General features: G+C 37.1%; 1 protein-coding gene across 1 annotated transcript in view; it reads right to left on the bottom strand.

Annotated features, from left to right (window-relative positions):
* ankrd27 (ankyrin repeat domain 27 (VPS9 domain)) overlaps positions 1-16,243 on the bottom strand; it is a 55,695-nt gene that overhangs the window by 26,064 nt on the left and 13,388 nt on the right. Inside the window, 6 exon segments of the mRNA XM_071203421.1 lie at positions 6,599-6,731; positions 7,548-7,626; positions 10,347-10,468; positions 12,061-12,137; positions 12,482-12,547; positions 14,045-14,098. Coding sequence (XP_071059522.1) covers positions 6,599-6,731; positions 7,548-7,626; positions 10,347-10,468; positions 12,061-12,137; positions 12,482-12,547; positions 14,045-14,098 — 531 coding nt within the window.

The following is a 16,243-nucleotide window of genomic DNA, read 5'->3' as shown; positions in this document are numbered from 1 at the left end:
TTTAACATGTGAGAAGTAGAAAGTACAGGTATTTGGGTTCAACATGTGAGAAGTAGAAAGTACAGGTATTTGAGTTTAACATGTGAGAAGTAGAAAGTACAGGTATTTGGGTTCAACATGTAAGAAGTAGAAAGTACAGGTATTTGAGTTTAACATGTGAGAAGTAGAAAGTACAGGTATTTGGGTTCAACATGTGAGAAGTAGAAAGTACAGGTATTTGAGTTTAACATGTGAGAAGTAGAAAGTACAGGTATTTGGGTTCAACATGTAAGAAGTAGAAAGTACAGGTATTTGAGTTCAACATGTGAGAAGTAGAAAGTACAGGTATTTGAGTTCAACATGTAAGAAGTAGAAAGTACAGGTATTTGAGTTCAACATGTAAGAAGTAGAAAGTACAGGTATTTGTGTTCAACATGTAAGAAGTAGAAAGTACAGGTATTTGTGTTCAACATGAGAGAAGTAGAAAGTACAGGTATTTGTGTTCAACATGTAAGAAGTAGAAAGTACAGGTATTTGTGTTCAACATGTAAGAAGTAGAAAGTACAGGTATTTGAGTTCAACATGAGAGAAGTAGAAAGTACAGGTATTTGTGTTCAACATGTAAGAAGTAGAAAGTACAGGTATTTGTGTTCAACATGTAAGAAGTAGAAAGTACAGGTATTTGTGTTCAACATGAGAGAAGTAGAAAGTACAGGTATTTGAGTTCAACATGTAAGAAGTAGAAAGTACAGGTATTTGTGTTCAACATGAGAGAAGTAGAAAGTACAGGTATTTGTGTTCAACATGTAAGAAGTAGAAAGTACAGGTATTTGTGTTCAACATGTAAGAAGTAGAAAGTACAGGTATTGTGTTCAACATGAGAGAAGTAGAAAGTACAGGTATTTGAGTTCAACATGTGAGAAGTAGAAAGTACAGGTATTTGAGTTAACATGTGAGAAGTAGAAAGTACAGGTATTTGGGTTCAACATGTAAGAAGTAGAAAGTACAGGTATTTGAGTTCAACATGTGAGAAGTAGAAAGTACAGGTATTTGAGTTCAACATGTAAGAAGTAGAAAGTACAGGTATTTGTGTTCAACATGTAAGAAGTAGAAAGTACAGGTATTTGTGTTCAACATGTAGAAGTAGAAAGTACAGGTATTTGTGTTCAACATGTAAGAAGTAGAAAGTACAGGTATTTGAGTTCAACATGAGAGAAGTAGAAAGTACAGGTATTTGTGTTCAACATGTAAGAAGTAGAAAGTACAGGTATTGGTGTTCAACATGTAAGAAGTAGAAAGTACAGGTATTTGTGTTCAACATGAGAGAAGTAGAAAGTACAGGTATTTGTGTTCAACATGTAAGAAGTAGAAAGTACAGGTATTTGAGTTCAACATGTAAGAAGTAGAAAGTACAGGTATTTGAGTTCAACATGTAAGAAGTAGAAAGTACAGGTAATTTGTGTTCAACATGTAAGAAGTAGAAAGTACAGGTATTTGAGTTCAACATGAGAGAAGTAGAAAGTACAGGTATTTGTGTTCAACATGTAAGAAGTAGAAAGTACAGGTATTTGTGTTCAACATGTAAGAAGTAGAAAGTACAGGTATTTGTGTTCAACATGAGAGAAGTAGAAAGTACAGGTATTTGAGTTCAACATGTAAGAAGTAGAAAGTACAGGTATTTGTGTTCAACATGAGAGAAGTAGAAAGTACAGGTATTTGTGTTCAACATGTAAGAAGTAGAAAGTACAGGTATTTGTGTTCAACATGTAAGAAGTAGAAAGTACAGGTATTTGTGTTCAACATGAGAGAAGTAGAAAGTACAGGTATTTGAGTTCAACATGAGAGAAGTAGAAAGTACAGGTATTTGTGTTCAACATGTAAGAAGTAGAAAGTACAGGTATTTGTGTTCAACATGTAAGAAGTAGAAAGTACAGGTATTTGTGTTCAACATGAGAGAAGTAGAAAGTACAGGTATTTGAGTTCAACATGAGAGAAGTAGAAAGTACAGGTATTTGTGTTCAACATGAGAGAAGTAGAAAGTACAGGTATTTGTGTTCAACATGTAAGAAGTAGAAAGTACAGGTATTTGTGTTCAACATGTAAGAAGTAGAAAGTACAGGTATTTGAGTTCAACATGAGAGAAGTAGAAAGTACAGGTATTTGTGTTCAACATGTAAGAAGTAGAAAGTACAGGTATTTGTGTTCAACATGTAAGAAGTAGAAAGTACAGGTATTTGTGTTCAACATGAGAGAAGTAGAAAGTACAGGTATTTGAGTTCAACATGTAAGAAGTAGAAAGTACAGGTATTTGTGTTCAACATGTAAGAAGTAGAAAGTACAGGTATTTGTGTTCAACATGTAAGAAGTAGAAAGTACAGGTATTTGAGTTCAACATGTGAGAAGTAGAAAGTACAGGTATTTGAGTTCAACATGTAAGAAGTAGAAAGTACAGGTATTTGTGTTCAACATGTAAGAAGTAGAAAGTACAGGTATTTGGTTCAACATGTAGAAGTAGAAAGTACAGGTATTTGAGTTCAACATGTAAGAAGTAGAAAGTACAGGTAATTGTGTTCAACATGTAAGAAGTAGAAAGTACAGGTATTTGGGTTAACATGTGAGAAGTAGAAAGTACAGGTATTTGGGTTCAACATGTAAGAAGTAGAAAGTACAGGTATTTGAGTTAACATGTGAGAAGTAGAAAGTACAGGTATTTGGGTTCAACATGTGAGAAGTAGAAAGTACAGGTATTTGGGTTCAACATGTAAGAAGTAGAAAGTACAGGTATTTGAGTTCAACATGTAAGAAGTAGAAAGTACAGGTATTTGTGTTCAACATGTGAGAAGTAGAAAGTACAGGTATTTGGGTTTCAACATGTGAGAAGTAGAAAGTACAGGTATTTGGGTTCAACATGTGAGAAGTAGAAAGTACAGGTATTTGTGTTCAACATGTAAGAAGTAGAAAGTACAGGTATTTGATGTTCAACATGTAAGAAGTAGAAAGTACAGGTATTTGTGTTCAACATGTAAGAAGTAGAAAGTACAGGTATTTGGTTCAACATGTAAGAAGTAGAAAGTACAGGTATTTGAGTTCAACATGTAAGAAGTAGAAAGTACAGGTATTTGAGTTCAACATGAGAGAAGTAGAAAGTACAGGTATTTGTGTTCAACATGTAAGAAGTAGAAAGTACAGGTATTTGGTTCAACATGTAAGAAGTAGAAAGTACAGGTATTTGAGTTCAACATGTGAGAAGTAGAAAGTACAGGTATTTGGGTTCAACATGTGAGAAGTAGAAGTACAGGTATTTGAGTTCAACATGTGAGAAGTAGAAAGTACAGGTATTTGGGTTCAACATGTAAGAAGTAGAAAGTACAGGTATTTGGGTTCAACATGTAAGAAGTAGAAAGTACAGGTATTTGAGTTCAACATGTGAGAAGTAGAAAGTACAGGTATTTGGGTTCAACATGTGAGAAGTAGAAAGTACAGGTATTTGAGTTTAACATGTGAGAAGTAGAAAGTACAGGTATTTGGGTTCAACATGTAAGAAGTAGAAAGTACAGGTATTTGAGTTCAACATGTGAGAAGTAGAAAGTACAGGTATTTGAGTTCAACATGTAAGAAGTAGAAAGTACAGGTATTTGTGTTCAACATGTAAGAAGTAGAAAGTACAGGTATTTGTGTTCAACATGTAAGAAGTAGAAAGTACAGGTATTTGTGTTCAACATGTAAGAAGTAGAAAGTACAGGTATTTGAGTTCAACATGAGAGAAGTAGAAAGTACAGGTATTTGTGTTCAACATGTAAGAAGTAGAAAGTACAGGTATTTGTGTTCAACATGTAAGAAGTAGAAAGTACAGGTATTTGTGTTCAACATGAGAGAAGTAGAAAGTACAGGTATTTGTGTTCAACATGTAAGAAGTAGAAAGTACAGGTATTTGAGTTCAACATGTAAGAAGTAGAAAGTACAGGTATTGAGTTCAACATGTAAGAAGTAGAAAGTACAGGTATTTGTGTTCAACATGTAAGAAGTAGAAAGTACAGGTATTTGAGTTCAACATGAGAGAAGTAGAAAGTACAGGTATTTGTGTTCAACATGTAAGAAGTAGAAAGTACAGGTATTTGTGTTCAACATGTAAGAAGTAGAAAGTACAGGTATTTGTGTTCAACATGAGAGAAGTAGAAAGTACAGGTATTTGAGTTCAACATGTAAGAAGTAGAAAGTACAGGTATTTGTGTTCAACATGAGAGAAGTAGAAAGTACAGGTATTTGTGTTCAACATGTAAGAAGTAGAAAGTACAGGTATTTGTGTTCAACATGAGAGAAGTAGAAAGTACAGGTATTTGAGTTCAACATGAGAGAAGTAGAAAGTACAGGTATTTGTGTTCAACATGTAAGAAGTAGAAAGTACAGGTATTTGTGTTCAACATGTAAGAAGTAGAAAGTACAGGTATTTGTGTTCAACATGAGAGAAGTAGAAAGTACAGGTATTTGAGTTCAACATGAGAGAAGTAGAAAGTACAGGTATTTGTGTTCAACATGAGAGAAGTAGAAAGTACAGGTATTTGTGTTCAACATGTAAGAAGTAGAAAGTACAGGTATTTGTGTTCAACATGTAAGAAGTAGAAAGTACAGGTATTTGAGTTCAACATGAGAGAAGTAGAAAGTACAGGTATTTGTGTTCAACATGTAAGAAGTAGAAAGTACAGGTATTTGTGTTCAACATGTAAGAAGTAGAAAGTACAGGTATTTGTGTTCAACATGAGAGAAGTAGAAAGTACAGGTATTTGAGTTCAACATGTAAGAAGTAGAAAGTACAGGTATTTGTGTTCAACATGTAAGAAGTAGAAAGTACAGGTATTTGTGTTCAACATGTAAGAAGTAGAAAGTACAGGTATTTGAGTTCAACATGTGAGAAGTAGAAAGTACAGGTATTTGAGTTCAACATGTAAGAAGTAGAAAGTACAGGTATTTGTGTTCAACATGTAAGAAGTAGAAAGTACAGGTATTTGTGTTCAACATGTAAGAAGTAGAAAGTACAGGTATTTGAGTTCAACATGTAAGAAGTAGAAAGTACAGGTAATTGTGTTCAACATGTAAGAAGTAGAAAGTACAGGTATTTGAGTTTAACATGTGAGAAGTAGAAAGTACAGGTATTTGGGTTCAACATGTAAGAAGTAGAAAGTACAGGTATTTGAGTTTAACATGTGAGAAGTAGAAAGTACAGGTATTTGGGTTCAACATGTGAGAAGTAGAAAGTACAGGTATTTGGGTTCAACATGTAAGAAGTAGAAAGTACAGGTATTTGAGTTCAACATGTAAGAAGTAGAAAGTACAGGTATTTGTGTTCAACATGTGAGAAGTAGAAAGTACAGGTATTTGGGTTCAACATGTGAGAAGTAGAAAGTACAGGTATTTGGGTTCAACATGTGAGAAGTAGAAAGTACAGGTATTTGTGTTCAACATGTAAGAAGTAGAAAGTACAGGTATTTGTGTTCAACATGTAAGAAGTAGAAAGTACAGGTATTTGTGTTCAACATGTAAGAAGTAGAAAGTACAGGTATTTGTGTTCAACATGTAAGAAGTAGAAAGTACAGGTATTTGAGTTCAACATGTAAGAAGTAGAAAGTACAGGTATTTGAGTTCAACATGAGAGAAGTAGAAAGTACAGGTATTTGTGTTCAACATGTAAGAAGTAGAAAGTACAGGTATTTGGGTTCAACATGTAAGAAGTAGAAAGTACAGGTATTTGAGTTCAACATGTGAGAAGTAGAAAGTACAGGTATTTGGGTTCAACATGTGAGAAGTAGAAAGTACAGGTATTTGAGTTCAACATGTGAGAAGTAGAAAGTACAGGTATTTGGGTTCAACATGTAAGAAGTAGAAAGTACAGGTATTTGGGTTCAACATGTAAGAAGTAGAAAGTACAGGTATTTGAGTTCAACATGTGAGAAGTAGAAAGTACAGGTATTTGGGTTCAACATGTGAGAAGTAGAAAGTACAGGTATTTGAGTTCAACATGTAAGAAGTCAAAGTAAAAAGTCGTCAGAAAAATAAGTAGTAAAGTACTGATATCAGAAAAATGTACTTAAAGGTGGGGTAGGTAAGTTGGAGAAACCGGCTCGAGATACACTTTTTGTTATATTCCTGGGCAAGCTCTTAACGTCCCGATAGCAATGAATATCTGAAGTGCTTTGACAAAAAATCCATTCAAAAAATATCATCTGTAGAAGCCGTAGCGCTGTAAAAAGCACGACCAATCATCTGAGCCGGCTAAAGTAACTGGACGGCCTACCTGCCTGTCAGCCTTCCATCTGTGCACAAACTTATCTCATGCCCTCATTGGTCATGTGTGCGTTCGTGTGTGTTGGAGGAGGGGCTCTGTGAGGAAGTGGCAGATTTTTTCCAGCTGTGTATTTTCAAATTCTAGCGCATTCGAGCCGGTTTCTCCAAAATTACCTACCCCACCTTTAAGTACAGTAACAAAGTATTTGAACTCCAATACTTCCCATGTCTGAGTGTGAGTGACTCACGGTGTGGCTGTGTGTGTGTGTGTGTGTGTGTGTGTGTGTGTGTGTGTGTGTGTGTGTGTGTGTGTGTGTGTGTGTGTGTGTGTGTGACTCACGGTGTGTGTGTGTCGCAGCTTCCCGAGGTTGATGAAATGGACCGCAGCCTCGAAGGTGCTCAGACAGTAGCTCAGCTCGTCTTTGCTCCAGTGGCTGAAGCAGAAGTTCTTGATGTAGCTGAGGTTGGCCATCCTGAAGACAGACAGCAGCAACACTCAATAATGATCCAACAACGCAGCCTGAAGTACATTCGGGATAAAAAAACACTCCCAACATTACAGAGAAAAATGAATTGTTTCCCTAAGACAATAAAGTCGTTACATTGAAATTATTAAACCCAACTTTTTGAAAAATGTGGTTATATTTATATATTTTTTTTCCTTCAGAAAACTGTATTTATTTTTCCGATTGTAAATCGTTAGAAAAAAATCGCAAAATGACAATTTCTTTTTACATTTCTCTGAGATTATAAAAACCTGATATTTTGAAAAAGAATAATAATGATGGAATATTTGCTGAGATTCTAAACTTGTTTTTCCTAAAAAGATTGAATATTGTCTAATTATAATTTGTGAGAAAAACTCAAATAATAATTGAATATTTCCAAAGATTAAAAAGTTGTAAAATTGCGAGAAAAACTGCACAAAATTTCAAAAAGGGTGAACTTTCTCCGGCTTCTTGAAATGATTTTTTTAAATTTTTTTAATAATGGAATATTTGCTGAGAATTTAATTTCTACATTTGCAAGAAAAACAAAAGTTTGTCTGATTATAATTTGTGAAAAGAAATCAAACATTTGTAACAAAAAAAAATAATATTCCCTAAATAATTTTTTTTTTTTTTTAATTGCTAGAAAATATCTCAAATCTGCAAGAACAAACAGGAACTTGTTGCCCACTAAAGTGCGCAATGTTACGCTTTGAGAAGTTATGTTCTTGACATTTACATTATCCAGAAATCATCCCAGTTTCGCCTTCACTATACACAAGGTCAAAGGTCACCGCTCACCAGTTGGGGATTTCCGTCTTCACCAGCAGATAGAGGATGACGGACAGCAGGTCGTCTGCACACACAGCCTCAATACTCACTGCAGAGAAACAAACACACACTCTGTTAGGAGACACTACATACTGATATACACCTGAACATCAGCAGGAGAGGACTCTTTAAAGTAGAGACGCTACACACTGATATACACCTGAACATCAGCAGGAGAGGACTCTTTAAAGTAGAGACGCTACACACTGATATACACCTGAACATCAGCAGGAGAGGACTCTTTAAAGTAGAGACACTACATACTGATATACACCTGAACATCAGCAGGAGAGGACTCTTTAAAGTAGAGACACTACACACTGATATACACCTGAACATCAGCAGGAGAGGACTCTTTAAAGTAGAGACGCTACACACTGATATACACCTGAACATCAGCAGGAGAGGACTCTTTAAAGTAGAGACACTACATACTGATATACACCTGAACATCAGCAGGAGAGGACTCTTTAAAGTAGAGACACTACATACTGATATACACCTGAACATCAGCAGGAGAGGACTCTTTAAAGTAGAGACACTACATACTGATATACACCTGAACATCAGCAGGAGAGGACTCTTTAAAGTAGAGACACTACATACTGATATACACCTGAACATCAGCAGGAGAGGACTCTTTAAAGTAGAGACACTACATACTGATATACACCTGAACATCAGCAGGAGAGGACTCTTTAAAGTAGAGACACTACATACTGATATACACCTGAACATCAACAGGAGAGGACTCTTTAAAGTAGAGACACTACATACTGATATACACCTGAACATCAGCAGGAGAGGACTCTTTAAAGTAGAGACACTACAAACTTATATACACCTGATCATCAGCAGGAGAGGACTCTTTAAAGTAGAGACACTACATACTGATATACACCTGAACATCAGCAGGAGAGGACTCTTTAAAGTAGAGACACTACATACTGATATACACCTGAACATCAGCAGGAGAGGACTCTTTAAAGTAGAGACACTACATACTGATATACACCTGAACATCAGCAGGAGAGGACTCTTTAAAGTAGAGACACTACATACTGATATACACCTGAACATCAGCAGGAGAGGACTCTTTAAAGTAGAGACACTACATACTGATATACACCTGAACATCAGCAGGAGAGGACTCTTTAAAGTAGAGACACTACATACTGATATACACCTGAACATCAGCAGGAGAGGACTCTTTAAAGTAGAGACACTACAAACTGATATACACCTGATCATCAGCAGGAGAGGACTCTTTAAAGTAGAGACACTACATACTGATATACACCTGAACATCAGCAGGAGAGGACTCTTTAAAGTAGAGACACTACATACTGATATACACCTGAACATCAGCAGGAGAGGACTCTTTAAAGTAGAGACACTACAAACGTATATACACCTGATCATCAGCAGGAGAGGACTCTTTAAAGTAGATACACTACATACTGATATACACCTGAACATCAGCAGGAGAGGACTCTTTAAAGTAGAGACACTTGAAAAGTAACCAAGTGAGTGAATTGGTCTCTTGGAAAACGCGATAAGAAACGGGTCGTACCACTTGTACGGTTGTTATGAGCTTTAGATTTCCAAAACAAACTGGACATCAGAGGCGGACAGAGCGGGTATTGTTCTGCGAGCTGATCTGATAACAGAGAGGACGCTCACAGTACACCCAGAGCTCAGCGTGCTTCCACAGAGTTGAAGACAGAAAATATCACTTCCCCCTCTGATATATAGTCGCGTATTACGGATAATGTAAAGTAAAACCTTTTTTTTTTTTAATGACGGCACTGGAGGACAAGAGAAATATTGAGAGAACAAACCTTCAGAGTTAAAGTTGTTTACAGAAAACAATCCCAAAAAAAAAAAAAAATTCCGATAACTTTACAATATTCAAGCAATAAAAACAACTTGAATATTGTCTGAGACTATGAAGTTGAACAACTAACTCACAAATTAACGAGAAAACTCAAATTATAGAGTAAAAAATTGCGAAAATAATGTTAAATTATCTCGGCATCTGTGTCGTCATGAGGTTGATTCAACCCTTTAGCTAAATATGCACCTTGGATCTCGGTCAATTCAGAAATCTAATGTATATTCACTATTTTAACCAATAATGGCCAAAATCAGCAGCAATACATGACGTCTGTGGCTTCCAGAGACAAATGAAGCCTGGTCTGATTAATCAATTACACTCACTTTAAATATTCTGATTAATTCTTCAAGTTTGAATATTGAAATCTGACATTGTTGGATTCTAAGCTGTGCTGCATAAGGTTCAAATGCTTCCTATATGTCTTTGTGCATGCTTGTAAAAGTGCAAATTAAAAAAAAAGAAAACACACAATGTATTCAAATTAATACCTTAAGTTTCATGGTTTTTAAAATATATTAGATTCTATTTAAATTTAAAATATCTATATACACAAGTTTCAAACGTTTTGTTCAAATGTCCACACACACACACACACACACACACACACACACACACACACACACACACACACACACACACACACACACACACACACACACACACACACACACACACACACACACACACACACACACACACACACACACACACACACACACACACACACACACACACACACACACACACACACACACACACACACACACACACACACACACACACACACACACACACACACACACACACACACACACACACACACACACACACACACACCACACACACACACACACACACACACACACACACACCAGATGCTCGGGGGCTCTGGGTGGCGGTCAGGGCGACTCGGCGCAGACACATCAGCTTGAGGAGGGGGGAGGTCTGCAGGTTCAGCTGACTCAGCTCTCTCTTCGCCCGCGACAAGTTCATACTGAAAAAATAAAACGGATTCTTTATTTCCTTACATATATTCAGAGAGGGCAAAAGTACACACATCCTTTACTCAAGTAGAAGTACATATACTCGTGTTTAAAAATACTCTGGTGAAAGTAGAAGTACTGACTAAACTTCATTACTCAAGTCAAAGTAAAGAGGCTTATTCAGGTATTTGAGTTCAACATGTGAGAAGTAGAAAGTACAGGTATTTGTGTTCAACATGTAAGAAGTAGAAAGTACAGGTATTTGGGTTCAAAACGTAAGAAGTAGAAAGTACAGGTATTTGAGTTCAACATGAGAGAAGTAGAAAGTACAGGTATTTGAGTTCAACATGTAAGAAGTAGAAAGTACAGGTATTTGAGTTCAACATGAGAGAAGTAGAAAGTACAGGTATTTGAGTTCAACATGTAAGAAGTAGAAAGTACAGGTATTTGTGTTCAACATGTGAGAAGTAGAAAGTACAGGTATTTGAGTTCAACATGTGAGAAGTAGAAAGTACAGGTATTTGGGTTCAACATTTGAGAAGTAGAAAGTACAGGTATTTGAGTTCAACATGTAAGAAGTAGAAAGTACAGGTATTTGTGTTCAACATGTGAGAAGTAGAAAGTACAGGTATTTGAGTTCAACATGTGAGAAGTAGAAAGTACAGGTATTTGGGTTCAACATTTGAGAAGTAGAAAGTACAGGTATTTGAGTTCAACATGTAAGAAGTAGAAAGTACAGGTATTTGTGTTCAACATGTGAGAAGTAGAAAGTACAGGTATTAAGAAGTCAAAGAAAAAAGTCGTCAGAAAAATAAGTAGTGGAGTAAAGTACCGTACTTCTCGGACTATAAGCCGTGACTTTTTCCCCCATTGTCTGTGTACAGCTAACGGCCACTAGGGAACCTCCTAAATCTATGGATTTTACAGGTAAAATTAACCACCTTTAACACTACGGGCTCTAGGACCGGTCCGCGCCCGCCACCTCTAAGCGGCGGGCTCCAGCAGGAAAAGCTGGAGGCCGGAAAAGAGTGAGACAGGTAGCGCGCCAAAGTAAAAGTGGAACCGAGAGACAGAACGAGAGCAAGACAGACGGACAATTTAGCTGCTGCGGCTCATATGCAGGTGCGCTGTATAGTCCGAAAAGTACGGTACTGATACCAGAAAGATGTACTTAAGTACAGCAACTAGGTATTTGTTCTCCACTCCTTCCCACCTCTGGTTATATTCAGAAAGTCTCCAGCAGCTTGAGTGCAATACGATGCAAACTCTGTCCAACAACCAGAACAAATCGAGTGAGATAAGGACTGTTTAGTCCAAATGTTATTTCTTATATTGAAGCTATTTCAGAATGTTTGCAAAAGAGGTCTGTGTTCTCCAAGTGCCTTCCATGTTATTATTGGATCATGCAAGAATGATATGCAAAGCCAAATTATAAGGAAGACGAGGGCAAGCTAGGATGAAGCGCCATCATTCTGCTAATGTGAATATATGTTTGTTATTTTGGTTTGAACCGCTTTGTTCAAATTTAGCAGGAAACGTTGTTCTTATTGTGTGCATGCTGCATGATATGACTTAAGAGGAAGTGGAATATGAGTATAAGTACCTGAACTCCGGTTTGACTCCCAGCTCTTTCTGCTGCAGATCGTGCAAACTGCGCGTGGTTTTATTGAAAGCAGCGTCCTTGTGAGACAGAAAAACACACTTTATAAACATTTTTAAAGTAAATTAACATCTGTTTTAACTGCGTCTTTGTTTGTAGGTGTTGGGAAGACAGAAATACAAAATACATAAGCATCAAGGAAGAAGTACTCAGATCCTCGCCTCAAGTAAAAGTACTCATACTACTAATGCATACATGTGTGGCTATGTATGATTAACATATGCAATAAGACGATGGAGAAACAAAGACAACTTTTTTATCCTCCGATGGAAAATCATACAGCTCAATGTACTTCATACAAATATGTGTTCATCCCAAATAAAAAAAAATGTCATCAGAATAATTAGCGAGAATTCAAACATACCTGGCTGGCTTCAAGCGTTCCCACAAAGTTAAAAATTAAATCATGGATACCATGATGAACATACATCTGGGAGAAGAAGAAACACAAAGAAAACATTAAAGTTTACACAAAACAGCTGGGAGACGGAACATGATGTTCAGGTGTCAGTATGTAGTGTCTCTACTTTAAAGAGTCCTCTCCTGCTGATGTTCAGGTGTCAGTATGTAGTGTCTCTACTTTAAAGAGTCCTCTCCTGCTGATGTTCAGGTGTATATCAGTATGTAGTGTCTCTACTTTAAAGAGTCCTCTCCTGCTGATGTTCAGGTGTATATCAGTATGTAGAGTCTCTACTTTAAAGAGTCCTCTCCTGCTGATGTTCAGGTGTATATCAGTATGTAGAGTCTCTACTTTAAAGAGTCCTCTCCTGCTGATGTTCAGGTGTATATCAGTATGTAGTGTCTCTACTTTAAAGAGTCCTCTCCTGCTGATGTTCAGGTGTCAGTATGTAGTGTCTCTACTTTAAAGAGTCCTCTCCTGCTGATGTTCAGGTGTATATCAGTGTGTAGTGTCTCTACTTTAAAGAGTCCTCTCCTCTGATGTTCAGGTGTATATCAGTGTGTAGTGTCTCTACTTTAAAGAGTCCTCTCCTGCTGATGTTCAGGTGTATATCAGTATGTAGTGTCTCTACTTTAAAGAGTCCTCTCCTGCTGATGTTCAGGTGTATATCAGTGTGTAGTGTCTCTACTTTAAAGAGTCCTCTCCTCTGATGTTCAGGTGTATATCAGTGTGTAGTGTCTCTACTTTAAAGAGTCCTCTCCTGCTGATGTTCAGGTGTATATCAGTATGTAGTGTCTCTACTTTAAAGAGTCCTCTCCTGCTGATGTTCAGGTGTATATCAGTATGTAGCGTCTCTACTTTAAAGAGTCTTCCCCTGCTGATGTTCAGGTGTATATCAGTAGTGTCTCTACTTTAAAGAGTCCTCTCCTGCTGATGTTCAGGTGTATATCAGTATGTAGTGTCTCTACTTTAAAGAGTCCTCTCCTGCTGATGTTCAGGTGTATATCAGTATGTAGTGTCTCTACTTTAAAGAGTCCTCTCCTGCTGATGATGTTCAGGTGTATATCAGTATGTAGTGTCTCTACTTTAAAGAGTCCTCTCCTCCTGCTGATGTTCAGGTGTATATCAGTATGTAGTGTCTCTACTTTAAAGAGTCCTCTCCTGCTGATGTCCAGGTGTATATCAGTATGTAGTGTCTCTACTTTAAAGAGTCCTCTCCTGCTGATGTTCAGGTGTATATCAGTATGTAGTGTCTCTACTTTAAAGAGTCCTCTCCTGCTGATGTTCAGGTGTATATCAGTATGTAGTGTCTCTACTTTAAAGAGTCCTCTCCTGCTGATGTTCAGGTGTATATCAGTGTGTAGTGTCTCTACTTTAAAGAGTCCTCTCCTGCTGATGTTCAGGTGTATATCAGTAGGTAGTGTCTCTACTTTAAAGAGTCCTCTCCTGCTGATGTTCAGGTGTATATCAGTATGTAGTGTCTCTACTTTAAAGAGTCCTTTAGAGTGAAGTAGTGTGTGGCGTTACCTCCACGGCCTGTTTGAGCAGAGTCATCTGAAGCGGCTGTTTGGCCAGGAGTTTCTGAAGAAAAATGAAAATAATTCATCAGAGCAGAAATTTTAAATTCAAAGGCAATGAAATCCTTCTGACCTGAGCTCCTCCAACAAAGCAACATATATAATAAAATACAAAAATACAAAACGGTGCAAGAAGTCTATATACATGTAAATAGAATATGATATGTACAAGAACAGAATACTAAATTAAATAATGTACATAAAGACAAAGGAGAAAATGCATAGTCAGCGCTCAGGATGTTAAGCCACGCCCCCTAACTGTGATTAGGCGGGAAATTGAGAGGAGCGAGTCAGAGGATATCTGATTAGAGACGTCTCGTGGCCTGTGGTGACTTCACTAAGCTATGAGTTTGTGCCAAAGGTCAGGGTTCACACCAGGAAGGTGTTTCCTTTAGATAATCTGAACATCTGATCAAAGCTGCTCTTCCTCTTTCTGAAAGGAGCCGGGTCGGGTCTTTACGCTGCTATGGAGGACAGTCTCTCACTATGTCCATTCTCAAAGATTTTGAAGTGACTCTTATTTTGTATATATTGATTGTTGTGCTTTTATTTAGGTCTTAATGAGTGCATATGTATACATGTGTCTTTTGATTGTGTAAGTACATATTTGTATTTGGGATTGTGGGAAACGGTATTTCGATCTCTCTGTCTTTACACACAAACTGAAAGATTGACAATAAAGTTGACTTTGACTTTGGAAAGACTCTTCCTATTGGCTTTTGATTGAGTTTAGCTAGACTGTATCTTCTGTTGTTTTGTAACTGTTTTACTATTAAACTAAAATATTGCTCATCATTTTCATGTCAGAGCCTTCAAAGCCTGGAAATACCTAGTTAATTAAAGGTAGGTAAGTTTCAGAAACCGGCTCGAGATACACTTTTTGTTATATTCCATGGAATGCTCTGAACATCCCGATAGCAATGAATATCGAAGTGCTTTGACAACAAATCCATAAAACATGTCATCAGTGTCCCTCACATACTTTATTTATTAAGCAATGGATATCATCCTTCCATGACCTACTAATTTCAGAGCTGTCAATCGCTTCTGCTAATAAGGCTAAGGGGGAAACATTAGAGGCTATTCAAAGAGCTGCTGATCGGGTAATATCATTCATGTAAATGATGATTGTACATATACGCACACCTTGGTGCAATTGTGGTTTATTAGGATTTAATCGCAATTCAGCTTAAACAGATGAAATGTTATGTGAAAAAAAAAAGGAATGAATGTATTTTATGTGGATACATTGTTATGCTATAATATATAAATGAACTCAGACGATTGCTAAAAAACATCAGGTAGGATTTTCTGTGAAATGGCAAGATGGGTGGGAAGAGGGGGGGACGGGGTGGCATGGGAAAGGGATTCCCTATATATATATATATTTTTTTTTTTTTTCTTTCTTTCTTTTTTTTCTTTTTCTTTTTGTATTGTCTATATCATTTGTATCTGTATAAGTCCCTTTTGTGAGGGCTAAAAAAAAAAAAAAACAATAAAAAGTTGGTCACAAAAAAACATGTCATCTCTGGAAGCCGTGGCGCTGTAGAAAGCACGACCAATCATCTGAGCCGGCTAAAGTAACTGGATGGCCTCCCTGCCTGTCAGCCTTCCATCGGGGCACACACTGATCTCGTGCCCTCATTGGACATGTGTGCGTCCGTGTGTGTTGGGGGAGGGGCTCTGTGAGGAAGTGGCAGATTTCTTCCGGTTGTGTATTTTCAAATTCTCGCGCACTCGAGCTGGTTTCTCCAAAATTACCTACCCCACCTTTAAGCTAAAAAATACATTATAAATAGAAAATATTGTACATCAATGGATGTGAGAGTACTACTTTGGGCATATTTGTTTTTATTTTGTAACTGCTGTGTTGTTTTAACTTATTAGGCAGTTTTCACACAGACCTTACTGTGTCCCACATGAAGCTGGCATTCTCTCTCTAAACTAGCAGGAAGTTAGCCTGTTCTGATATGTCAGCACCTCCTTCCACTTCTTTAAGTGAAATAATTAACAAAAGTCCAAATATGTTTTTCTTTTTTGGCAGTTTCCAGACAGACCGCATGCACTTCATCCCACAGGAAGTTACCAGTAAGTTAGCAGGAAGTTAGCATGTTGTGCTTAGACAGCATATTGTTCATTGTATGCCACC

The sequence above is a fragment of the Pseudochaenichthys georgianus genome, chromosome 6, assembly GCF_902827115.2.
Source record: "Pseudochaenichthys georgianus chromosome 6, fPseGeo1.2, whole genome shotgun sequence".
Taxonomy (NCBI): domain Eukaryota; kingdom Metazoa; phylum Chordata; class Actinopteri; order Perciformes; family Channichthyidae; genus Pseudochaenichthys; species Pseudochaenichthys georgianus.
Note: the sequence above shows the minus strand (reverse complement) of the source record. Positions and strands in the feature narration are given on the sequence as shown.